Source organism: Chiloscyllium plagiosum, unplaced genomic scaffold, assembly GCF_037043375.1.
Source record: "Chiloscyllium plagiosum isolate Xiang-an unplaced genomic scaffold, Cpla_swu_hap1 HiC_scaffold_23, whole genome shotgun sequence".
NCBI lineage: Eukaryota > Metazoa > Chordata > Chondrichthyes > Orectolobiformes > Hemiscylliidae > Chiloscyllium > Chiloscyllium plagiosum.
Genome location: NW_028270161.1, coordinates 39,137,581 through 39,165,197, shown reverse-complemented (window position 1 = coordinate 39,165,197; position 27,617 = coordinate 39,137,581). Strand labels below are relative to the sequence as shown.

The following is a 27,617-nucleotide window of genomic DNA, read 5'->3' as shown; positions in this document are numbered from 1 at the left end:
AAGCCTCCTTTTATAAATAATGGAAAGTAGCCAAAGATGGACTTCTTAATCTGCTTCCAGGAGCCTTGAACTCTAAGTGCTGGTTACCATAGCGTACCAAAGTGGGCATTAATCTCACAACACAGCAGAAATAGAATAACAAATCAGGATGTGAAAAAGTTAGATTTTAAGAAATGAAGTAAAGGTAGGTCTTGCAGATCTGCCTCAGAACTCTTTGAAAAAGTTTCCTGTAATATAATCAGTGACATTTTCAGAGATTATGGAATATAATTAATTAAGTAAATACTCTACATGATTTGTTTTAAATTGCTAAGAAGAAAGCTGAATAACTGATTAGATTAGATTCTCTACAGTGTGGAACAGGCCCTTCAGCCCAACAAGTCCACACCGACCCTCCGAAGAGTAACCAACCCAGACCCAGTTCCCTCTAACTAATGCACCTAACAAAATGGGCAATTTAGAATGGCCAATTCACCTGACCTTCACAGCTTTGGATTGTGGGAGGAAATCAGAGCACCTGGAGGAAACTCACGCAGACACGGGTAGAATGTGCAAACTCCACACGGTCACCTGAGGCTGAAATCGAATCTGAGTCCCTGGCGCTGTGAGGTATCAGTGCTTACCACTGAGCCACCATGATGCCCATACTGTTTGAGTATTGACCAAGATCAATACGTGTAGCAGGAGTTCATTATTTTCTACCACTGCTACTTTTAATCTGGCCATTTTTGCCATGCATTTCTCACAAGGCGACAGGAAAATCAAATGGTTAGTCCTCGCAATTACTTTATAGCTTTGCTGGCAGAAGCTTGTGGCAAGATTGAACAATCAGTACCTCTGGAGAGTTTAGGGTACAAATGGAAAGACACAAAAGGAGGGACAAAAACAACAAATGAAGGGGAAAAAGTAAACATTGTTAAATTAAATAAGTAGAATTAGTGGAGAAGGTTTGCTGTTTGGTTCAAATTTATTTCATTTTCACCATAATAAAACATCAGCAAAACCATAGCAGCACATTTAGAACTGCAGCCTGAACCATGTTTAACCAGCTATTACCTCCCTAAAGATCTTTAATAGACAGGAACCTTTGTTAATATCTACTATAGTAATAGCTCTCAGACAGAAAAAGGTCATATACAGGTGGGACCATGTAAGCTTTGTGCACTAGCACAAAAGATGATTAGGCAAATTGCACAAACATTTCAATGTGAAATACAAGAATGCAGAAGAGGCTTTTGTTAACACGTTGACTGGCATATAAATGGCACTAGAAACCTGATACAGAAGTCTAACATTTCACTGCTTATTACCTCTGTACACTGCTTCATGAAGGCACTAATATCATTTTGATTGAAATTTCAGAGGGAAAAGTAGCTCACTCCTGTGTTGCAAACAGAAAATACTTCTTTCACCGATGCGCAGTCACAATCTAAATATACAGAATACTCACATGAAAGTTGGAGTTGCTGGAATTGTTTGCATAATCTTTATTTTTTGGGCTGAAAATAATTTAGTTAATGACATACCATCCTTCATTTGAATGCTGTCAGCAATTCTGCAAGAAGATCTGAGATTCATAAAATGTCTTTATCAGATAAAATGAAAGGCTTACTGCTCTTGGCAGGTTCCCACAGTCTATTGCTCACTGACAACTAGAGGAGATCCAGTCCAGTGAATAATTCCTAGGAGGAGAAAATTAGGTGCGCACCTAGCGAATTATGAATTAACTGAATATATGTAAATCTTTTATGCTTGCAATATCATATTTTCAGAATTATTACCCCACACTCATTTATATTGCTGCCCTCAGGCACAAAAAAAGAGACTATTGACATTTCAACAACATAAGAAAAGTCCCCACTGGAATGTGTTCTGGATGGTTCCCATTACTTTGTGCCTCTTATAGCCGAGACTGAGAATATTTTATCTCTTGCTACTCCACCCCCTTTCTGTTTGCTGCAGCAATATCATGGCTGATGGAAGTCCGAGTCTAGGCATTTTTTGAAAGTACAGTTCAAGAGACTAGTGGAAGAATTCTGTCAAGGGTGTTTTAAAGATCAAAGCCATGGATTAGTGAGGGGAGTGTCCATGAACATGATATGGGAGTATATATGCAAGGGAAGTTTGAAGTAGGATAAGGGAACAATAAAATCAGGGAGACTAGCAACAGTGAGTTGAAATGAAATAACAGAACAAGACAAATGCTGAATTCCTATTGATATTGGCGGTGGTGCAAAAGTGAAAGCAGAGTTGGATGAAATGAATTGCCAAATTAGGCTGAAGAACAGGTCAATAGAAATGCAATGGCAGACATATAGGAGGATATTTTAAAATACACTGAATAGATACATTCCAACAAGGTACAAATTTTCCAACAAGTCTCAAAGAATTCCAAAGATGGACTCAACAATGGAGGTTGACTGAAAAGATTAAAGATTGTGTTAAACTAAAAGAAAAGTAAATATATAATTGCGCACAGACAAGTGGCAGGTCATAAAATTAGAGTATTAAAAAAAGCAAAGAGTGATCAAGAAATTAATAAAAAGGGAAAAAATATAGATTGAGAGAAGCTGAATTAGACATACTAGTAATAAGGAGTTTCCATAGATGTATTTTAAAAAGTAAACTTTGGCCCCAAAGTGCAGCTGACAGATGAGGAGTGGATGTTTCTTCTTAGAGGAGGAGCTAGAACTAAGGTTCTTTGTTTAAAAAGGTGTCTCCTATTTAAAACAGAGATAAGGTGAAATATTTTCACACAGAGGCCTGAAAATCTTTGAAATACACTTCCTGTTAAGTTAACGGAGGAAGAAGGTTTGAATATTTTTAAGGAAGAGGTGAACTGGTTTTTGGTGATCAAAGGGATGAAAGCTTATCAGCAGTGGGGAGCAATGAGAGTGTGTGGTCACAATCAGATCTTAATAAATGGTGGAACAAGATTGAGGGGACAAATGGCCGACCCTTGCTCTGGGCTCGTATGTCCATATTGCCTTAGAAAGAAACTGTAACCATTGAACCATTTTAAAGAATTGAACCATATTTGTTCTGAGCTGTAGGAAGAAACTAAGTTGAAGAAAATATATAAACTTGACAATTAGAGTTAACATCATCTCATGTTTTCAAGTGTCAAATAAGATAAAACCTCTGAGGCATTTTGGTAAGTTGCCAAGAAAGCAAAATGTGGAATGGGTTCTTTATAAAACTTACATTCTTTTCTCAACCAATTTATTTATAAATTTCATTTCCATATTGTATTAATTAAATATCTATTTTTCAAAATTAACAGGAATGCAAATACTACACGGGTTAGAACCATCTGACAAACCTTTGGAGCATTTTTTCATAATGTGAAAAAGAATAAAGATGGGAGAAGCCATACTTAGCCAATGTGATTTTGCATGGTATTCTTATAGTTAAATTGAGTAAAGGAACTTCAGATCAATATTAAAGCAGGGGAGACTCAGGAACAGAAGACAAAGACCAATTAATACGCCCTGGAACAACCTGGGGTGGTGCGTGTCTACGGTAGAATGCATTTAATTCAACAGAATATGTAGTTATTTCACCGTATAGTGTGTAGAAATAAATACTTCATCATGGAAAAAAAATCTGGTATTTTGAGTGTTTTAATTATAGTCTGTGCAAATATTATAGATTTGAGATGTACCATGTCAAGTGACCTTTAATTGATTAATTTGTTGCACCTTACAGTCAAACTTCTGTCATGTCTTTTGAAAACAGACTTGCAGTTTAACCAAACTGAAGATTTTCATACCAACATGTGGTAATTTTATCAATTTGTTTTTCACTTCTTGATAAGAAAATCTTTCCCAGGCAGATCTGCTGATGGTACTTTGACAGTTGCTAACTTACTTTCTCCAAAGTTGAAAGTCTCACAGCACTACTTAGTTCCACCGTAAAAAAAAGATCTGCTGCATGAACAGTAAAGGGAATACTGTTAAATCACTGAAGAGCACCCTGATGCATCAGTATTGCTGCACTCTTAACAGCATTATCTAATTGTAAACTTCCCATGTGGCACTCACTAGTGGACAGAAATGTCAACAGGCAGATGGAAAAAGTCAAAATCTCTTTATTTTACAATTATGTTCCTCTGTGTGGTATTTCCAGTGTTTTGCTTGTTAATAAATATCATACATCTGTTTTTTTTAAAAAAGTCCAGTTTCCATCATAAAATTTAAAAACATCTGGCCTTGCTTTAAATTGTGCCAAAACTGTATTAAAGTTTAAAGAAAACCTCTGAAACAAAAGTAGAAGAATTTACTACAGCAGGTGAGTCATGATATACAAACAAACTGTTCCAATAGTTTTTATCTAACATAATTAAAATCAAATCTACAGTATTAATAATGCCAAATATTCACAGGTATCCAAATATAACAAGCAAGATTGGTTGGCAAATACCCTTCCTGATCAACTCTGGTGAATTCTCCCTCACATCCCCTTCCCATTTTCCTGGGAGATCATCATAGGTGTGTGAACAAAAAGTGAATTTCAGAAAGTCTCAATGCAAAAGCTCAAGTGCATAGTTAAGCTAAAAATGGGAACTGTTGGATTCCTAAATTTTGCAATAAGTTTGTCTTAAAAGTTACATATTCAAGTTCTATCTCTCTTATAAATTGTTACAACTTTCTCGTAATAGAAAAATGTTGACTTTACAATATAAACACACCAAATTCAAGTAAAATTGTGCAACCTTCTAGTCTTTATAAAAGTCAGAAGATTTACCTATTCTGCAAACCTTTTGTAATCAAATTAACAAAATCAAACAAATTAAGCATGTACAAATGAGTTCTTCAGAAATTTTGACTTACAAAATATATAAAAGCAGCTATACATCTTAGAATTTTGTTGTACAAAAGGCATTCATTTTAAGACTATACCCTCCCACCATAAAGGCAAATGATGAGATGGAAGGACACTTACAGCCTGAATTTTATGCGACTAACAGTTCAACTGATGTGTAAGACTTATTTTGTTCGAACTGATTTACTGGCACTGCCAATACAGAGACCAACCATTTGTCAATGACACATTGCAGAAGGATAGTGCTTTTTAGTCAGGCTGGCTGCACTTCTAACCAGAGGATTGAATGTGAGGCAGTGGAAGCACTTCAAGGTTTACCTTGGGATTTGTCCATTTCCTCCATATATCAAAATTGTCCACACCCAGATGTACTGTGCAGTGGTTACCTATCTGTTCTACAGTTTGGCACGTGTTGAATATGTGTCCTTGAAAGCAGCACGTATCTGTCCTTCCAGCTCCATAATCATACGGCCATCTGCATTTCCTGGGTCTTAATTCCCATTTGCAGCCACTGGTTTGAAGAAAATCCTACTCATGTAGACAACACCAACACACCAGTGATGAGGTCTGAGGTACATCGGAACGGGGATCACCAATGGCAAGAATCCTCGTGGGTTCAGTCATTCTTCTGATCTCCTGATGGGTCAGATTGAAGTTTCATTACTTCCTCTGGACATGAGAAAAGGAAGGGAGACATGCAGAATCATAGTTATGCAGTAGTTACAGATGAGCTTAAAGAGAAAGGTTATATTGGAATTAGCATGCAGTTTCAAACCACAATGCTGAGACATGGGAGAAAGTTTAAAATAAATGCTTTGCAGTCTTATTTTAAAATGTGAGAAACAGTGGTTAGTTTATAAAGTTTATAGTTTATAAAGACAAATAATATTGTTATGTTACTTTCCAGCGTAATTTGGTACAACTCCAGATTTAAAATTTTGAATTCTGATTTTAAAATAGACAGATTTTAATCACACGTTACATGTCTTTCTTTGACTAAAACTAAACCTTGCAATTGCTTTTGCATCAAATTAAGCCTACTAATTTAAGATAAAATTAAAATTCTCATTTCATGCATAATTCGACCATTATTTGCAGATAAAATAACTGAGGTCACCATCAGCATTTCTATGTAATTATGTTAAATTATATTCTAAGATCATTATTAATGAGAGGGTTTAGTTGCAAAAATTCTGAGGTTAACAATTACTATAGCATACAACTTGCATTATATATTCAGTTTTGAGCCCACTTTATTTGAATGAAAGAGACGAGATATACAACGTTCAAAACAGATCAGCACAAGATTATTTTCGGTGTTCAGTGGGAAGGTGAACGGAGGACATTCCAGAGCTTGGTGCCTTGGCAACTAAATATGGGACTTCCATCTTTGTTACAGCAAATAAAACTGGGAATGCTTAAGAGGCCAGAATGAGTTTGAGTGCAGATATTTTTGAGGGTTGGGAACTAGAGGAGGTTTCAGAGATAGAGAGGGGTGAAGCTGTGGAGGGATCCATGGAAGGATGAAGACACCACAGAGTTGAGCAGCATAGGTAACATTTACAATGAAGGCACAGTATTATTAAATATCATTAGAATAATTAATATTCCAACTTCAATCCACCAGAAAAAAAAGCTTTCTGGTGCTTATTAATGATAGACGTTTTCAATAAACAAACACCAAACTAAAGAAAACTGCTTCTATTTACTACAATAGTTAGTACACTTTAAATTTAGTTATATCATACAATATATATTTAATATGAAAAGACAGTAAAATAAGTTAAAGTATTATTACATTCACACTGCAGTTTATTAGAAACAATTTATTCAGTTTAACAATGGGTTAGGTTGTAAGGAAATGTGCAACTAGCAGACAGGAGGATGTGCAAATTCATTGTCAAATTGACTATTTCCAAGATGACTGTGTTTAGGTTGCTACAGTTAATTTCTGTGGCAGAGGAAAATTACCCAGGGTTTCCTTTCTTGCTGACTTGACTCTTGCTTGAAAGTGAACATGAACATCAGGCAAAGACAGAACTGGCATGACTCTGATGCGTTCAAAAACAAATAATCAGCCGACGTGCACTGGTTGGACTAACCCTGAACAATAAATATTTGGGCAAGATTTGTAAGAGGGTGGAGTTGATGGGATTCGCTCACGCACCACACTGCAGTGGGGATCAATGCTTCAAACAGACAAAGAAGAAAGATACTTTGCATCAAGTTGAAGGATCTGCCAAGATTCTCTGACAAGACTCATACATGCAACAACTAGCTAGATAGCTGAGATATTATGCAGTTGCGAGCATTTATTAATCTACACCTCAGTGTGAGTCACCAACTTCAGGAGTAGAATACAAAGGTGGAAAAAATTGAAAAAAACAAATCACATGGAGAAGACATTGTGTACGAGGAAGGATTCAATACCGTTACAGAGAAAATCAAAGGCAGGCCTTTTTTATTTTGAAAATGAGCAATCTAGGGGACAGGTTGTTGCTCCAGGAGATTCTACACCTCACTGTATAACATACAGTATCTAGGAGCGAGCACACAAAAGCTGAGCAACCAATCTAAATAGACCAGCTACTACTTGAGTAAAGCTAGAGGCTGTTTTCTGAGTCTGTATTCAGACCATTCAGTTTAAGGAATGTCGTGTCTGTGAGGTTTTATGGCGTGTCTAGTCATACATCTCTTCAAGGCATTTACAATTTTGGCAGTTACCTCATGGTAATTTAGAAATTATATAACAAATAAAATCCCTTCGGGTGCTTGGTTTAATGGGGTTTTTCAGTAGAGTTGCTAGGACACCAGCGTTATCGAAAACCCATAGACAGTAAGATTAATTACTATGGTAAACATTTTTGGAATATTAACAAAGTGCTATTGTATGGATGTCAACATTTTGCACGAAGATCACATCCAATGTATAGTCAAATACAATCTTTGGCGCATAAGCTTATTTACAATGAAGCAGTATTTTTCTATTTTATTAGAATAATTAATGTTCTAACTTCAATCCACCGGAAAAAAATATTCCTTCAAATTTCTGTGTACAATATTAGCACATTCTCAACATATTCCTTTGATAATACATTGCTCAATTTATACTAAAAGTGTTATGTTTAAGCAGTCTCAAAAACAAGGTGATATCGTATGAGCATGTGCTAAAGTGTCAGAACAATTTTTACTGTATATGTGATAAACTAAACCAGAGTGTGAGCACTCAGTACACATTAAGTTATCAAATAGAAAAATCTTTTTTTGCCTAATATAACATTTACTACTTTAGCAATGTTTATAAGGATAGATAAGGACAAAACCTGAAGCAGAGAGAAAAGAGAATATGGGATAATTTGGCAATGAGGAGGAAAGTGAATGCTAAAAGTTTGAGGAGAGGCATTGTTAAGAGATAGTTCCTTTATGAACTGCAACTTAGAGTAACTAAGTGCTTCTTTTGGCTTTGACTGGAGTTAGAAGTAAACAGTTTGATGTTTGTGGTTCTGACTCGCGTTTTCTCTCTTATTTTCACCTGCTGTGGTCTCTATTTTTGTTCTGAAGGAAAATGCCAATATTTGGAAACATGGGAGACAGTAATGGAGAATCTTGTAAGGTTCAGATTTCTCAAACCTGACAGTGTTTCATGGTATCATTTCCAAAATTTTCATGACAGGAGTGAATGGCTAAATGGAGCCCATTTATGGTAGAAACCTCTGCACTTTCTTGACCATGAAGAGTGTGATTCAAATGGAGACACATAAAAGGCAGAGGAATCCCTTAAACATGAGCTATAAAGAGGCTAAAAAGACTGGATGGATTCCCACCAAACTGACCACATTTCTCACTCTGCCATTGATGCAGGCATGAATGAGTGCATTTGTTACTTTGAAAGACTGGGAGACAAAGCAAAATGTTAGGAAGAGGATGTACAATTATCAATATAAATAAAATATTTTTAGGAGTCATTTTTTTAAAGTGAGTAGAAAGATTTTAAAATGTTATAAAGACATGATGGGCATTGTCTGTTCCCCAGAGAGTGTGGTTTATGTGTGGAATAAACTTCCAAAGGAGGTGGAGGGATATGAGCCAAGCACAGGCAGGTGGAACTAGTTTAGTTTGGGATTACGGTCGGCGAGGACTGTTTCTGTGTTGTATGACTCTATGAAATAAACTACTTCATGTGGGTGGTGGGTAAGATAGTGCTCCTTATCAAAGGCCACTTGGAGGAAGCACCCTGGTTGGCAGGAGCACAGAATGGCATTCTGGGTGAGCAAGTTCATTGTCCATCACCATGAGCAGCTTGCTACTGTCACTGCTGACCAAGGTGGTCAGGTCTGAAAGTACAGAGCTGCTAATTGTGGTCTGTGGCAGCTGTTGAGGGAACCAAGAGGAAAGACATACTCAACCTCATCAATCTGCTTGCTGCAAATGTATCAATTCATTGCAGTATCCGACTGAATAATTCATCTCAATCTCTCCCGAGATCTGGTTTAGCTCAGTAGGTTGGCAGCTGACTTGCGATGCAGTGTTACCACATGGCTGAGGTTACCATGGAGGATCCTCCTTCTCATCCTTTCCCTTCGCCTGAGGCTTGATGACCCTCAGGTGAAACCATCATGAGTCATCTTGATCTAATGAGAGAATAGTCCTATGGTGCAGTAGGACTATGGTGACATCACATTTACTTACAAAAACAGAAGATTATTGGGACTAGATGTTAGGCACTGATTGGCAAAAGAAATTACATAACCATGTTCTAGGTGAAAAAAAAACGGCTTTGATAAATCTGATGATTTTGGTACCTTTTGTTTAATTAATATTTTAACAAGAGGGACCTTCTTAAGGTGGTAGAGCATGTTGTTAAGGATGGTAAACCAAACACAGGGTATTTTGTTTCCTTAACCTCAGGATAAATACTCCATTTTGCCAAGTATACTCACTCTGAATCAGAGGTGTCTCCATGGACTATGCTTGTGCCTGTTCTAATATTCATGGGTATTGGCGTCACCCCATTTAACTGGTCTTGTGATTGTTGCCTGCTCGGCTGCTTTATCAATATGCTTGTGCCTGTGCGGGTCCCATCACTGGACCCTACTGAGGACGTTCGTGAAGATAAAGCTGTTGCTTTACAGTTAGAAAGTTCATTGTGTATTTGATTTATCCGATTCTTCTCTTTCAAAGGTGGTGGATACGTGACTTTATTTTTAAGAATACCTGTGAGAGAAAAGAATTTCAAAATTTTGTAACAATTTGTCTGATGTTTCTTAAAATAAAGTTTGATCAATATCGTCAAATTAATTTGAATAATGGGTTTTTAAACATCAATATTCAGAAACACTGCTTTTGACAGTATCATCAGGGATGAAGTACAGCTCATTTCCTTTGTGCAATCCCAACACTCATAATGAAACTAGGAATTGTGTAAAATTTAGACATTCATCTTGTAGGTGCCAAATCAATGCTCTGAAGATGACCAGTTGATGAGAAATGTGAATGAATCAGACCAAAAGTCACTCCATCCAGTTGGCCAAATTGAGTATCACAGTAACCAAACTTTCTTAGGATTTAAGTAGTGCCATGGTAAGAACCTGATGTGAGGGTAACTGGGCCAGTTCAGAAAAGTTTATATGACATGAACTTCAACATCAGAACAAAAGAACAATGCAAGGAACAATTTAAAGACTGGAGAAATGCTGATTTGTTCTCTTTGAGGGAAGCAAGAAAGACTTCTCAGCAAACCGCCAGTAAAACCTTTGATCCAATATTGTTTTGTAAATAAAGCTTGAACAGACCAAAATTGGCTGGTGCACCACCTGAATTACTGTGTACACTAGCTCCAAGCAAACACTGGTCTCTGTGAGTGGAAGACTGTTGCATCAGCTGCAGTCATCCTCAGTCTATGTTTAGCGCTGCAATAATTTCAAATAGTTAATAATATTAGTTTCAAGTAGGACCCTTACAATTAGTAGAAATAGAAGAATTCCAATCAATTCAATCTGCTCTAGAAAGGACAGTTACCTATCAAACAATACTTAGCAGGGTAGATATTGAACTTGTACCTTGTCTAATGCTCTGTTTGCAAATTAATTGGAGCAACTATATTTCCAAAGATTCTGAATATGTGCCCTCTGCTCAAACACAAAACCTGTGTCCTCTGTCTCTTTTGCCTTCCATTTAATTTTTGATAATTGAATTTAATACCGTTATAAATATATATTTTGCAGAGGATTTTTTCAAAATAAAATGAACTAGTCTTTAAAACCTTTGCAAATAGTTGTCTACCTGTTTTTATTTTACATTTAAAGTCAATTCATTCCACACAAAATGAAGACAGATACTCACTTAGATAACTGGCAGAACAATAAATGCAAAGATTTGAATTTTGGGAAGAATACTTGCCTTTTCTTTGCTCTGGCTGTGGATTGGAACTTGGGTGAGGTATCGATGTGCTTTGCTTTTCCTCATCCTCACCACCTCTAGCAATATCACTACAGTGATTTGATTTATTTTCTCTGTGAAGTTCAACGTTTACTTTTGTTTCCACCTTCAGTTTCTCCAGCGTCCCATGGTCCTCACTGTCACTGGCTGTTGTACATTCTGCAGGCCAGTAACGCTTCACATGATTGGGCAAGGCCTCACCTATTTATGGGATTAGTTTGGGAGGAAGGGATGTTGAAGTTTAATTAGAAATAAGCAACAATCACAGCAATATCAGACATGTCAACACCATGCTTAATGCGCAAGCAAAATGAAGACTGAGGATTCCCACAGAAATGTCTACACAGAAATCTGAAGGCCCTCCAGAGAATGAAGCACTGCATATTAAGGGAAAAAAATCCTACTGCCCTATTACTTCTTATCATGCAGCTTTTCAGCCTCCATCCACATCTGGCTGTGCATCTATGAAGACCATGGGCATGTTTTGGTGTTAAACCTCCCTTTATAAATGCTTATTGTGTAAGAAATTAAATTTGTCAAAAGTGCAAGCCTAGAATCTGAATTACGTTTTAAATCCAAACATTAGAATGGCATTCCTCCGGACCATGGATTTCTGAAAGATCATCAGTTTCTTATGATCAATTAACAGGACAGCAATGTTAGATTTCCTCTCTCCCTGAAGAGAAGTTTTGCCCTCAACATTGTATCCAATCCAGTCCATCTGGAAACGAGTTAGATTCACTCATTGGGGCATGAATAAAGCAAATGCCAGACTGAGAAACCTTTATGCCGACCTGCACTCAAAGGCAGACTTCTCAGTCAGTGAAACTACACATATGACACAAATAGGTACGACATCTTTCTTACTGTTGCTTGTGTTTTAGCTTACCCTTTGGTGTACTGTGTATAGGATTTTTTTCATTATTTTTAGGTGCTCCTTGTTTCCATTTGGAGTCCCTTTGAAACTCCTCTTCTTCACTTTCTGATGAATGGCTAGAAGCATAGGAGCTACTGTGATCATCTTCCAGCGACAACTCGCTATCGGAGTCAGAATCTGGCTCTGGGAATTATAGGCAAGTTGAAAAAAAATCCTTTATCCATCCAGAGGAAACCGCATCGCAACAACTAACTCATAATCTTCAACAGTTAAACAGTCCATTGTTAATCACCATCCAGAAGGTCACAGCACGAATATGAATACCATTAGAAATTACAATACAGTTGTAAATAAGGACACGCAGTGGTCCCAAAACATATGGGTTGATACTTGCAGATGAAGGTCTGATAACCAACCTGTAGAATTACTTACAACTTTTGAACAAATCATCATAGATTTCACCGGGTAGCAAAAGGTAGCATTTACTGATGTACTTCAAATCGTTTGTATTTATTCTAAATCAGTAAGATTACATTCAGAATACCACTAATCAATATTGAAGCTTGTAAATAATTTCTGTATAAACAAGCCATATAGAGAGATGAGTCTGAAAAGCCTTACCATTAGGTTTCTTTGTTTTTTTGTGGAATATTGAAGAATCCGGTTCTGTTTGGCCACCCTCAGCTTGACTTGATAGTAAGCTCACTCTCTGAGCTTCTTCCCTGAGAAATGATGGAGAATGCCTTCAGTACTAAAACAACTTGATCAAAATGAGCAAAACTAGTAGCTTACAGGCCAAATGTCTCCCTATCAGAGAAAGAATAAACTGAAGCAAGGAGAAAACATTTTCCCTTTATAGGAAAGTTATGTTCGAGAGAAGGGTCAATTCTGGAGAATAAAGGGGTATTTTCACTTTCAAAAAGCAGTTGAGACCAAGAAACACAAGGATCAGAGGGTATCGGACCTAGGATCATCAACCTTGATCAACAGGAGCCAGCAAGAGGACACTATCCCATTGCTTAAAGAGGAACTGGCTATCCAGATGGGAAACCAATTTAAATTCATTAAGCAGTGGATAAATGGGCCACTCTGGTGACAATGAAAAGCTATCTTGGGACAGTTATAATAACTCATAAGTTGCAACAGTCAAGAAAGCACCACAACTTCTGTACTTGCTCAAGAGGCTAAGGAAATTTGGCATGTTCCCAAGGACTCTTACCAATTTTTTTACATGCACCATAGAAAGCATCCTATCTGGATGCTTCACAGCTTGGTGTGGCAACTGTTCTTCCCTAAACCCCACCAAATTACAGAGAGTTGTGAACACAGCCCAGTCTATCACGCAAACCAGCCTTCCATCCATTGATCCCATCTACACTTCCCACTGCTTTGGGAAAGCAACTAACATAATCCAAGACCCCTCCCACCACGGTTATACTCTCTTCCACCAGGCAGATGATACAAAAGTTTGATAACACGTATAAATAGATTCAGAAATAACTTTTTCTCCACTGTGATCAGACTTTTGAATAGACCTCTCAAATGTTAATTCTGATCTCCCTCTCTCTGCATCTTCTCTGTGGCTGTAACAGTGTAATGTGCACTGTGACCTGCTACCCTGATCCACTTTGTATAGCACAATCTGCCTGTATAGCTTGCAAAACAATACGTTTCACTGTATCTCTGCACATGTGACAACAATAAAATCAATCTGAACAAAGGATATAATTGTACAACAAGAGGAAACCGGTGTAAATCTAATGACTAGGGGGGAAATGGTACAAAACTTGAGAAGGAAAAGAATTACAATCACTAAATCGACATGAACAGTGTAGTTTTCTATCAATTAGCTGCAGGAATTCTTCATTTCCCCTCAGCGGCCGATTTCATGTTCTATGCTTCAGAAATAAAGGTGACTAGCACGGTCTTTGACAGCTCTGCTATTTAATGATGCAGCCCCTTCCAGTCTCTTTACAGGAGGGTTTCATCGTACGTTGGAGTCCCGTGTAGTCATGTGAAATTTTGAGGAATTATTCTTGTGCTCACAATGTTGTTATTCAATAATTATGTGTCAGAATTCCAAGTGAATTTATGCAGCCTCAGGTAGTACTTAACCAGAAATTAAACACACCTCATCAACTAATGATTGGTGCCAAGTCATCACATTTTCATGACTTTGAATGTCTGATTGCAAGGGTTTAGTTGATTAGAAAAGCATTAATAAACTGGGCAAATAGAAGCATGGTCATTTGTTATTGTAAAAGAAACGTTATTTGACAGCAAGCAGCATAAATTAAGCAAATTAAGAGTTTGATGGCAATATTCCATGCAATTGGTCATATTACAAGTATGCTTGGAGTGAGCAGAATCATGCACCCACCACCTGATTACCTGAGTTTAGAAGCAAGGCAGCTATTGTGGCTCTTGGCTGACCTGACAGTGCTGTCCATGGAGGCCGTGGATTCTCCAATAGCAGTGCGATACATTCGCCCTTCATCCACATATGTATTGTTACAGTTGAGAGACCGCTGGAAGACAGCATTGGTAAGGCGATATGTTAAATTAGCCAGTAGTTTCAGACACCCAAGCGTATGGGTGAAGGCTGGATGATCTAATTACATCATTGACATCTGATACTTCCTGTGATGAACTGAAATGTTGCTGAACTAATAACAGTTCAACTGCAATAGCATGAATTGCATACCACCATTTGTCATACTCTCCCTTTAGTTCTATCCTATTCGTTATATTCAAAAAATAATTCACTCGCCCTGCTTTGGTGCCTTGATCATGTCATTTTTTAAAATTTGGTGCAAGACCAAATAAAATTAAAAGTAGCATTGAGTGCCTGCCATTGATGCCAGCCTGTTGGCATTTTTAACCAGGCTCTGATTTAAGTGGTCTATACTAGAAACAAGTGGGAGCTGCATTATTGAAAACAAGTTGCAGATCTAGGACCCTAATTAAGTGTGCCAATGCTGAGCTAACCCACAAATCTTGACATATAAGCATAGAAAATCCAAAACCAACATTACTTAAAGTGACCGCTTAGGGCAGTGAAAAGACATTAAAACGTGATTTTTTTGCCACCTTTTAAGCAGTGGAACGTACATGACTTTGTTCCAATCATTCAAATCCCACAGCAGATGGCGAAATTAAATAAATCTCAAATTAAAGTTTAACAAAGACCGTGTAACATTGTCAGTTGTAAAAATCCATCTGGTTCACTAATGTTCTTTACAGAAGAAAAACTGCCATCATAATCATCTCTTCTAGCCTACATGTGGCTCCAGGCCCAAAACAATGTGGCTGACTCTGAACTGCTCTCTGAAAGAGCCAAGCAAGCCACTTGTATCAAATGCTAAAAATTCTCAACAAAGGAATGAAATCTGGCATCAGCTAAGGCTGCAGAAACAATAATGGCAGACCCAACCCTGTCAACTCCGCAAAGGGCGGCACGGTGGCTCAGTGGTTAGCACTGCTGCCTCACAGTACCAGGGACCCGCATTTGAATCCACCCTCGGGCGACTGTCTGTGTGGAGTTTGTACATCCTCCCAGTGTCTGCATGGGTTTCCTCTGGGTGCTCCAGCTTCCTCCCACAATCCAAAGATGTGCAGGTTAGGTGCATTAGTCAGGGGTTAAATGTAGGGGAATGGATCTGGGTGGTTACTTTTCAGAGGGTCGGTGTGGACTTATTGGGTCGAAGGGCCTGTTTCCACACTGTAGGGATTCTATGATTCAAAGTCCTCCTTACTAACATCTGGGGCCTAGTGCGACAATTGGGAAACTTGTCCTACCTGCCTATCTCCTTTTCCACCTATCCACTCCACCCTCTCCTCCCTGACCTATCACCTTCATCCCCTCCCCCACTCACCCATTGTACTCTATGCTACTTTCTCCCCAGCCCCACCCTCCTCTAGCTTATCTCTCCACGCTCTAGGCTCACTGCCTTTATTCCTGATGAAGGGCTTTTGCCCGAAACGTCAATTTCGAAGCTCCTTGTATGCTGCCTGAACTGCTGTGCTCTTCCAGCACCACTAATCCAGAATCTGGTTTCCAGCATCTGCAGTCATTGTTTTTATCCCAAAGCTATCTCACAGCCTAGCCAAGCAGCAGCCTGATACAGTCATAGCTACGGAATTACATCCTATACACAACATCCAAGGCAACCACTATCACCATCCCTGGGGAGGTCCTTCCCTATCGATATACAACACCACTAGATTTTAGAATTCTTCTTTCTATCTCCTTTCACAGTTTGGTAACCTCTCTAACTAATAAACACTCCCCATATGCTTTTCTTTCGACATGTTAGGTTCTCCTTCTGGTTTTACAAACAATGGATTGTTCCACAATTGCCTAACTTTGCATCTATAAAGTTTTTCAGTATTAGAGTTGCAACGGCAAATTGAACTTGATCATATGGAGATGCAATTCTGTTCTATCATTTTGGTTGGCATCGAGAGAATTGATCATGTTTTTAAATTGGCAGACATGTTGTTCTGATGCTTGACAAATCATTCGAAAAAGTTTTGATGAAGGGATTAACTCACTTTGCAGAATGCAATACTTGAGCTATCTCGCATGAGAACAAAAATAAAACTTCCCAAGCAAAAATGTTTAGTCGACAATTCCTGCAAAAAATGCAGCACTCATAAAATTAGCTGGGTATTAACAATACTCGGCTCAGTTCAAGATATTGCAAAGCTCACCAGTAAGATATCATTTAGAACATTGCGTACATTATTGTTAATGAGACATGGACGTACTGCACTTTTGAAATGTACTCCAAAAGGAACCTTTTTTTAGCACTGTGTAATTTACACGAAGGATTGAAACTGATTTAATGCAATAAAAGGCTGGGTGGGATATAATTCATGTTCTTTTCTTTAACTCTGACCAGTTAGCACAGAACAAAAGGACACAAGTATAAAGTCAGTAAATCTGCATAGAGTGACAATTTGAAACAAGGTCAGTTAACACTATGGTAATTAATTGCACCAGAAAGAAGCCTGATGAATATCTATTTGAGAATTAACTGAAATTTGCAAGGACCAGCACATACACAAACCATTGAATATTTTATGGAGCACAGTGGTGCTTGTGTTGCTTGGCCAATGGAAATGTCATCTGTGGAATGCAGTTGGTCAGGGTTCAATAATGTGGATGGTAATTAATGAATGATATTTGGGTGATTTGTTGGGTTGGGCAAAGGCCTCAGGAAAAAATTTCACACAGCATAGTGTTGTTACAACTTTTACCTGTTGTTATTCAGCTCTCTGAGAACATGAAATAAGAGAGGTTGATGTAACAATGGACCAATTTGCACATGATCAGCAAAAAGATTGGACCTCATGGAGTCAATGGCCTTTTCAACACACTTAAGTCTTCTCCAATGAGGAATGTTTAAATGTGTCATCTCATGTTCTTAAAATTCACATGACATCCAGCTGAGTAGTAATTACTAAAGGAGAAATACTGGATCCAACATTCAGCCAAAATCATCCGTCAAAATTTAGTTAAGATACAGTGACACCTAAACCAAAGAATAACAGGAATAACAAATGTCACTGACCCCAGTGGATAGAAATTAATAAAAGCTGTATGAGTGTAAAATTTTCCAAAAGAATATATTTTATCTGGTTCCCTGTGGATATAGAACATATCTCCTCCTTTCTTCTTCCACACCTACTCCTTTACTGCCACGAGGAAACTTCAGAACTTTCCCTCTCTCTCTCATCTTGTTTGTGCTGCCAATGAGCAGCATGGTTACTGCTGGTTCCACACAGAAATACTGTTCATGATATATTCGGTTCACAGCAAATTACTATCACCCAGACACATCTTAAGGAGGATTCAATTGAACTCCTTATTACCTCCACTATCTATGGTGAGATAAGTTTGCTGGTTCATGGATTACACAGCTTTAGTGCTTCATGCGAGGAAAGTGTGAATCAATATTCCAACAACTTACTGATAAAACTGTGGTTCTGGTCAATACTGTGTCATCTGCATGTTGCTTCTTTCCAGTGAATATGTTCTTCAGACCTTTCCGAACTTCCTCATTGAAAATACAGTGGCAGAAGAAAATGAAGAGACCCTGAAATCACAAAGCTAATAATTTACAATGAGTTATCTCAGAAAGATTTCTTACCAGCAAATCTGGTCACTTGTTTATATTGTGATACAGTTCTTAGCCATTGGTTAAAAAGATTCCTCCTCAGTCCTGATGGTGATAAAGTAATACATCTACATATTAGTGCTGTCACATTGCTATCTTGTGATAATAAGAGAAATTGATATTATTTTCATCTGTTTCTAAATTGTATGGTGGAAATTTCCAGTTTTAAAAGTGCATAAAATATTAACCTATGCAAGCAATTTGTAAAGATTACATTTTTTTTTCTTTATTTTGGATTGTGGGCCAAAATGGAAAACAAAACACTGCTTTAAAACAAGAACTGTGGAAAAAGTTGCTGCATTTTTAAAACAAGTTCTGGAACTCATTGTGAGTTATTTTTACACTGTGGCATTGCTCAAGCAGCAGAAGATGATGTTTGAGTGGATGTATGTTCACAGCATATTGTGCCCAAAGACAGACTGTTGTTTGGCTTTTCCATCAGGACCAGTTGTGAAAGCCAGGAATCATCAGCATGGCAACTCCTGTCTGACTGACTCTTGGGCAAGTGGACTAATTGTCACATACAATACAGAAGCAGTGGATCTCCGGACAACAGGAGACAGTATCTCTCTTTATATCTCTCTGAGGTGAAGCAACCAAGAACTGAAAGATAGATAATCTCTCCCACCATTTGCTTTATGCTGTTGCCTCTAATCAGTGATTGAGAAACCAAACAATGATTGAGTCAACCACCCTACCATTCAGTATCTTCCGCAAATAACTCAAAAGACTTGGATATGAAGATTGGACGTGAGAAAGACTTGAAAGAAGACAGACATCTCATTGAAACCTGTGGACTGGTGCTATTTAACTGGGTTTGGTCAATACCTTTCCTCCACCCATAACATCCATATGTTTGTGTGCCTGTCTGCAGGTATGTGCAGAGGTCGAGGAAGGAGTTAGGGCTTAAGTTAGAAGAGTTATAAATTGATAATTCCTACTTTGTTTTCCTGTGGTTAGACTGATTTATTTGCAATAATAGCTGTTTCTTGTTAAGTACGAAAATCTGGTCAGTTTTTCCTGTTAACCCCTGGCCATCAGACAGGTAAGTTGGGGAGCTTTGAATAATTTGCTTAAATCTTTAACTTTTGCCATAAATATCAATGCTCTTTCCCAAATGGATCCTGGCACATTAGGAATTAAACTGCTAAAAAACTAATACTTATTTTAAATTAACTTTAGTGTTTTTCAAACTTCAGAACGTCATTAGTTTACCATTGTATAAGTAAAAAAACAAAGCACATGCAAAATTACACTTAAACAAGTCTTTTGTTGTTCATAGGCCTATGCAATGTTTAAGTATCTCAGCATACTGAGGTTAATCTGATATCAAATATCTATCAAACTGCCCAAATAATCAGTACAAACAATTGTACTCCAGGCATAAAATGATAATTCTCCCTAGTTCCTTATCAATCCTCAAATTTAAACCTAGATTAAATAATGTTTGCAGTACACTTGAACAAAAGGGTTGAAAGCTGTTAACATGTATAATCATAATAAGATAAGAAACCAGGCTCTATACATAATCAATTTATCCAATAATTACTTTCATGCCATTTTTACTTCCAATGCCTTGCTGAAACATTAGATCTAAGTTTGGTTTTTAGTGAAATATTGCTTAAAACGCTTCTCATTGAACAATGCATTCCGATGTAAATGGTCTTTTGTGTGATGCCTAATAACGTGTCAGAAAGGGATGAATAAAGAGGAATGTTATGGAGGTTTAAATTCACATCAACCCAGGAGCTCCAGGATATTGTAATACCAGTCAAGAGGTTGCTTTAGATGAGCAAAACCAGACAGATTCTTGTATTTCCAAGGAAGGTGTGGTAAGCTATTCATTTTGAGTACAGGGAGTTCCTCACTTTAACAGCAAATACTTGTATAAATTTGCAGCCTACAAATGCTGACAATACCTTTAGCAAAAAAAAGAATAATTACTGACTTTAGAAGCATAGTGGCACGGAAAATGGAAGAATGACATTCAATTAGCATACAGGCACATGATTCAAGCCATGGACATTTTGATAGAAGGCTAGGTTTGCTTTGCAAGTAATCCAACTGGTTACAGATTGTATGAAAGAAAATAACATTTATGGGGGTCTATATTCTTATAAAGTAATGCTGTAACATCGTAGCACAGTGGCAGCTTTAATCTTACCTGGAAGCAACTGAAAATGGCAAATAGATAATGGAAAGTCATTGTGTCATTATTCACTGCCATCAACCCCAGCAACCAAGTAGCACTGATGAGAAGCAGCATAAGGAAGGCTGTCCTTAGGCCAGATCTAAAACAAAGCATATGTACCACATTCAGTGTTCAACAAAACAGAACAAGGTTTGCATCAGACTATCTTGTTCTCGTCACCGATTGTTCTGTAACTTTTATTCCTACAGCATTGCAATCTCTCTCAATATGGAATTATTCTTATCAGCCACAATCTTGTGTCATCCATTTTCTTATCACAGCCATGCTATCTCTAGTAGTAACTGTTCACAAATATTTCTATTGTCCTTTTGAAAAATTAATCCTGCAAGTTTCTTCTCTTAATTATTTAATCTTTCCCAACAAAGTTCTCTTAGAAAACACATGACTGGATACACAAAACGTGGATACAGACACTGGGGGGCAGAATATGTTAATTTTCACAGCATAAATTAGTTGTTATCTCACGATAAAAATCAGTGTCAATATCAAGTTTTGGCCCCAAGTCATGGAGGTCACATTCTGATCCAATTCCTGCTTTAGTTCACCACTACCTCTTTACTTACTCCTACTTCATCTATCTGTATAGCTGCATTTCTTAAACTGCAATATTTTGCAAGCTGTAACTAATAGTGTGTCCTGGGGATGAGTGTTGTGGCCTCAGCTATTTATGCACTGTCGCCAAATCTGCAGAAAATACAAAGATAGGAAGGAAACTCTACAAGGGTTATAGATTGGTTAAGTGAGTGGGAAATAATTTGGCAGATGGAGTATAATGTGGGAAAATGAGAGGTTGTCCACTTAGGCAAGAAGAACGTAAAAGCAGAGTATTATTTAAATGGAAAGAGATTGTAGAACTCACTGTTCCAAAGAGATCTCGGTGTCCTTGTACATGAATCATGAAAGGTTTGCATACAGTCATTAGGAAAGCAAATGGAATATCGGCAATTATGGCAAAGGAGATGGAGTATCAAGATAGGGGAATTGTATGAAAACTGTAAAGGGCATTAATGGAACTACAGCTAAAGTATTGTGTACAGTTTTGGTCACCTTAGTTAAGTTGGGGGGGGGAATACATATATTGGAAACAATTCGGAGAAGGCTCACTTTGTTCATTCCTGATGTAAGGAGTTGTCTTATGAGGAAACACTGAGTAGGTTGAACAAAACTCATTGGAGTTTAGAAGAATGGAAGATAATTTTATTGAAACATTACAGAGTTTGACAGTGGAGAGGATGTTTTCCTTGGTGGAGTTGGGGGACATAGCTTAAAAATCAAGGGTGGCTCATTTAAGGTAGAGATGAGGAGAAATTTCTTTTCTCAAGGGTCATGTTTAGCGATGTCTTCCCCAGCAAGCAATGGAAGCTGGACCTCTGAATATATTCAATTCTGATGCAAATGTTTGATTCACATGGGAGTTAAAGGTAATGGGAGACAAGCAGAACATGGAAGTGAGGCCACTAGAGAGGATGCTTGAAGGGCCAAATAATCTACTCCTATTTCTTAAGTTTTTACGTTCAGCCAGTCATCCTTACTGATCATAATCATCAATTTGAGATAAATCTGTGCTGAATCATGGACAGTCTGTATCTACCATCTACAAGAAACAATCTCATTTTCAGAAACAATCACATACCCAACAATCAAATAGAAAAATGACTTTTTGTATTTTCATTTCTGAAAATATTGCAAAGGCTCTAAATATTGCCTGGATATCAATCACTGTCAATAAAGTAGATAAAAATATGGATTCAAGACTCACATGATACCAGTCTTTTCAAAAGACCTGTGCCTAGGTCCACAAGATGCTTTGGCAGCAAGTATGAAGATGACAATATTTATCTGAGGTAATAGAAATTTGTGATAAATTAAACCCCACATATTTCGAGAAAAGCACAGCTGTTAAGACAACAAACAAGCCAGAACCAAAACCAGGAAGTTAAGAGGAGAATTTTATTTTTCTACAGTAGTAGCATAAGTCAGCACGAGGATTCAATTTGCTAAGTTTTTGCTAAAGTAAGTTAAAAAAAACGATATTCCTAAATTTTACCAAAATAAATGTTCATTATAAAATACTATCAAACAAAATGTGAAATGGTTGTGTAAGCCACAGAGTTTTGGTTCCACAATATTATGAGTGAATGGTGATGAAGGATACTTACAATGACTACGACACAGATAGGGCCAGCAAAGCTCCAGATCAGGGTATCGTGCACAGACAGCCAGCAGAAGTCAGGGTTCCCATACCCCTGTGGATCTAATCCCATAGCCAAACCTGAAAATAACAGTAAACAATTCCTTCCTTTGATCTCTTTCCACACATAAAGTGTTCCCTTGCACACAGAGAATGAACATAGAACAATACAGTGCAGAACAGCCCTTCAGTCCTCGAAGTTGCACCGACCTGTGAACTCATCTAATCCACTTACGCTATTCCATCATCATCCATGTGCTTACTCAAGGATTGTTCAAATGCCCCTAATGTGGCTGTGTTAACTACATTGGAAGGCAGGACATTCCACGCCCTTACCACTCTGAGTAAAGAAACTGCCTCTGACATCTGTCTTAAATCTATCACCCCTCAACTTGCAGCTATATCCCCTCGTACAAGCCGATATCATCATCCTAGGAAGAAGACTCTCACTGTCCACCCTATCTAATCCTCTGATCATCTTGTATGTCTCTATTAAATTCCCTCTAAGCCTTCTTCTCTCCAATGAGAACAGACCCAAGTCCCTCACAGCCTTTCCTCATAAGACCTTCCCTCCAGACTAAGCAACATCCTGGTAAACTTCCTCTGTACCTTTTCCAGTGCTTCCACATCCTTCCTGAAATGGGGCGACCAGAACTGTACACAATATTTAAAGTGAGGCCGCACTAATGTTTTGTACAGTTGCAGCATGACATCACGGCTCCAAAACTCAATCCTTCTATAAAACCTAACACACTATATGCCTTCTTGACAGCACTATCAACCTGCGTGGCAACTTTCAGGGATCTATGTACATGGACACCAAGATCCCTCTGCAAATCCACACTACCAAGAATCTTTCCATTGACCCAGTACTCCGCCTTCCTGTTATTATTCCAAAAGTGAATCACCTCACATTTATCTGCATTGAACCCCATTTGCCACCTTTCAGCCAATTCTGCCTGCAGCCAAGTCTGCCTGCAACCTGTAACATTCTTCCACACTGTCCACCACTCCACCGAATTTAGTGTCATCTGCAAACGTACTAACCCATCCACCTATGCCTGCGTCCAAGTCATTTATAAAAATGACAAACAGCATTGGTCCCAAAACAGATCCTTGTGACACACCACTGGTAACCGGACTCCAGGCTGAATATTTTCCATCAACCACCACTCATGGCTTTCTTACAGAAAGCCAATTTCTAATCCAAACTGCTAAATCACCATCAATCCCATGCCTCTGCATTTTCTCCAATGGCCTACCATGTGGAAGCTTAAAGGCTTTACTGAAGTCCATGTACACCACATCAACTGCCCTACCCTCATCCACATACTTGGTCATCTTCTCAAAAAACTCAATGAGGTTTGTGAGACATGACCTGCCCTCGACGAAACAATGTTGACTATCTCCAATCAATCTGTTGCTTGTTAGACGATTGTAAATCCAATCTCTTACAATCCTTTCCAAAACATTTCCTATAACAGACGTAAGGCTCACAGGTCTATAATTACCTGGGTCATCTCTGCTGCCATCTTGAACAAAGGCATAATATTTGTAATCCTTCAGCCCTCTGGTACTAAACCTGTCGACAATGATGACTCAAAGATCAAGGCCAAAGGCTCAGTCATCTCTTCCCTAGCTTCCCAGAGAATCTTCAGATAAATCCCATCTGGCACAGGGGACCTACCAACTTTCACACCTTTTAGAATTGATAGCACCTCCTCCTTACTAACCTCAATCCTTCTGTCTAATAGCCTGTATCTCAGTCTTCTCCTCTACAATATTCTCCTTTTCCTGAGTGAAAACAGAGGAGAAATATTCATTTAGCACCTCTCCGATCTCCACAGGGTCCACGCACAACTTTCCATTTGTCTTGACTGGCCCTATTTCTACGTTAGTCATCCTTTTATTCCTCACATACCTATAGAAAGCTTCAGGGTTCTCCTTTATTCTACCTGCTAAAGACGGCTCATATCCCCTCCTTGCTCTTCTTAAAACTCTCTCGTTAAATCCTTCCTAGCTAATCTGTAACTCTCCATCGTCTCATCTGAACCATCTTGTGTCAACATCACATAAGCCTCCCTCTTTCGCTTAACAAGGGATACAATTTCTTTAGTAAACTACGGTTCCCGTCCCTTATCACTTCCTCCCCGCCTGACAGGGATATACCTATTAAGGACACGCAATATCTGTTCTTAAAACAGCTCCACATTTCGATTGTCCCTATTCCCTGCATTTTGCTAGCTCATTCTATGCCTCCTAAGTCTTGCCTAATCGCATTATAATTGCTCTTCCCGCATCTATAAGTCTTGCCCTGTGGCATGTACCTATCACTTTCCATCGCAAAACTAAATGTAATCGAATTATGATCACTCTCTCCAAAGTGCTCACCTACTACTAAATCAAACACCTGGCCTCGTTCATTACCGAGCACTAGATCCAGTGTGACCTCCCCTTTTGTCGGATCTTCAACATACTGTGTCAGGAAACCCTCTTCTACACATTGGACAAAAACTGATCGATCTGGCATACTAGAGTTATAGCATTTCCAGTCAATATTGGGGAAGTTAAAGTCCCCCATAATGACCACCCTGTTCCTTTCACTCCTGCCCAGAATCGTTTTGCCAATCCTCTCCTCCACATCCCTGGAACTTTGCAAAGGCCGATAAAAAAGGCTCCCAGCAGTATGACCTCTCCTCTCCTGTTTCTAACCTCAGCCCATACTACCTCAGTAGACGAGTCCTCGTCAAAAGTTCTTTCAGCCAACGTTATACTGTCCTTGACTAACAAAGCCACACCTCCTCCTCTTTTACCACCTTCCCTAATCTTAATGAAAGATCTAATCCTGGAACCTGCAACATCCATTCCTGACCCTGCTCTATCCATGTCTCAAAAATGGCCACAATATCGAAGTCCCAGGTACCTATCCATACTGCAAGCTCACCTACCTTATTCTGGATACTCCTGGCATTGAAGTAGACACATTTCAAACCAGCTTGCTGTCTGCTGGCACACTCCTGTGACTGTGAAATCCTGTCCATGTCCTCCCTACTCACATCCTCCTGTGCACTGGAACTAAAACACAGATTCCCATCCCCCTGCTGAGCTAATTTAAGACAGCATCATGTCTCTCAATATTGTAAATGTTAGAAATCTGGCATCAAAACAATGAAGTGATGTAAACACTCAACAGGTCAGCCAGCATCTATAAGGGAAGCATGGTAAATTCAACCATTCAGATCAATCATGTGTCATCAGAATCCACCTGAAACTACTCTCAAAATACCAGGAGGTACATGTTAACTTTGCTCTGTAATGAGTGAAAGCAAATTGATATCCTGCTTAACAACTTTGGTGATGTATATTTCCACTGAAGTCAATTCAGTCACATCTATAATGCATCATTGCACAAGATCAAAATCTAACTCAAAGTATGGGAGGCCAAACAAAGCCAGAAGCACTGCAGGTTTTGCTGTTATCTGAATGACACAGCTGCCAATTAACAAGTCGTTTCAGGAGTCGGGCTACCAGTTACAATGAAATAAAGATAACATGCTGGAGAACTCAGCAAGTCTGGCAGCATCTGTGGAGAGAAAAACAGAGTTATTGTTTCAAGTCCAGTGAAGGATCACTGGCACAGCACTTTGTCTTTGTTTCAGACTTCCAGCATCCACAGTTTGATCTACCTGTTATAATGGCAGGAATCCCCCATCCAATGGTATAGTAGAATCTCATTTGTCCATGGTTCACATTCCTCAGGTCAGTCAGCATGCGGTAAATATGCAGACCCTCCACAAATGTCCAGGCAAAGGTACACAGGTAGAAATAATGCAGTAAGAGGGCGATCACACTGCAGACAAACTACAAGAGAAAAGTTAGTGCTGGAACATCCGAACATTTGCTTTTTGCTTCTCTACAACTGCTGGCTTGGGTAGGCAGCAGCACTTTAACTTAAGCGTAACCTTTGCTGTCAACATAGTGTATAAAAGAATGGAGCTCTTGTGGTGCAGTAGTAATATCCCTACTTTTGAGCCAGGAGGCTTGGGTTCAAGTCCAACCTGTTGCAGAGACATCTAATAACATTTCTGAACAGGTTGATAAGAAAACAATTTTTTTTACATATAAGAGAATATTAAGGGCTCATGTGGCACTGTGAGGTGTCCTTAGTAGCTAGAAGATCCAGGTTCAAGTCCCATTTGCTGCATCATTATGTGTCTAAACAGGCAAATGAAAAATATCTGTGAAAGAATGCTGGAAGATTGGTGGTTTCAGCCTTTGATGAGGTGTTAAGTCTTATCTCCCAGCCCAATGCAAGTCAAAGAAAATTGTTTTCTAGGTGTAATTAATTGCTCCATAAATTAGGTATTCATGTTAAAGCCCTGCTTCATCACACTTAGTACAATAAAAATGTTTTAAATAAAATACAAGCATTATGTGCAAGTTTTCCAAAATATGCTCATCCAACGAGGAGGTTGGAAATGTGATATTTATTCCATGCATACTGCCAAGAGAATACAAGATATTAAAACAACAGTGATGTGCTGTGGCATTCATGAACTGAGCATACTGTCTAACATGAATACTCACAGCATACTATACTCCAGATAAACCTTTGTTCTGGCAATGCCAGTGTTTACAGTTGAAAATAGCACCCTCTGTTACAAATCATGTCGGAATACCCAGCCATTTAAGTTATAAAGGTTTAATGAAACATGAGGTTTGTAATTAGCAGTTTGTAAAGGTTAAAAGCTGCAATGAATTTCTGCTGTAAAGAACCCAAGGATACACAGCAAATTTACTGAATTATTTACACTATTTGATAATCCACATAATTAGACCTCTCCCAATGTTTACCATTTTGTATCAAATATTATCAAAGGCTTGGATGAATCC

At 38.4% G+C, this 27,617-nt stretch overlaps 1 protein-coding gene across 3 annotated transcripts in view; it reads right to left on the bottom strand.

Moving 5' to 3' along the window:
- Positions 1 to 4,074: 4,074 nt before the first annotated feature.
- Positions 4,075 to 27,617, bottom strand: part of celsr1a (cadherin EGF LAG seven-pass G-type receptor 1a) — a 313,982-nt gene continuing 290,439 nt past the window's right edge. The window contains exons 26-36 of one of the 3 annotated variants that reach the window (XM_043713695.2): positions 26,411 to 26,585; positions 22,693 to 22,805; positions 22,293 to 22,372; positions 20,486 to 20,612; positions 18,115 to 18,240; positions 14,531 to 14,667; positions 12,761 to 12,861; positions 12,152 to 12,322; positions 11,224 to 11,463; positions 9,765 to 10,038; positions 4,075 to 5,493 (exon numbers count right to left, since the gene is read on the bottom strand). In XM_043713695.2, the coding sequence (XP_043569630.2) occupies positions 5,469 to 5,493; positions 9,765 to 10,038; positions 11,224 to 11,463; positions 12,152 to 12,322; positions 12,761 to 12,861; positions 14,531 to 14,667; positions 18,115 to 18,240; positions 20,486 to 20,612; positions 22,293 to 22,372; positions 22,693 to 22,805; positions 26,411 to 26,585 (1,569 nt within the window). In that variant the 3' untranslated portion in view covers positions 4,075 to 5,468. The remainder of the gene's footprint in view (positions 5,494 to 9,764; positions 10,039 to 11,223; positions 11,464 to 12,151; positions 12,323 to 12,760; positions 12,862 to 14,530; positions 14,668 to 18,114; positions 18,241 to 20,485; positions 20,613 to 22,292; positions 22,373 to 22,692; positions 22,806 to 26,410; positions 26,586 to 27,617) is intronic. The other 2 variants (XM_043713696.2, XM_043713697.2) reach the window with 2 other exon arrangements.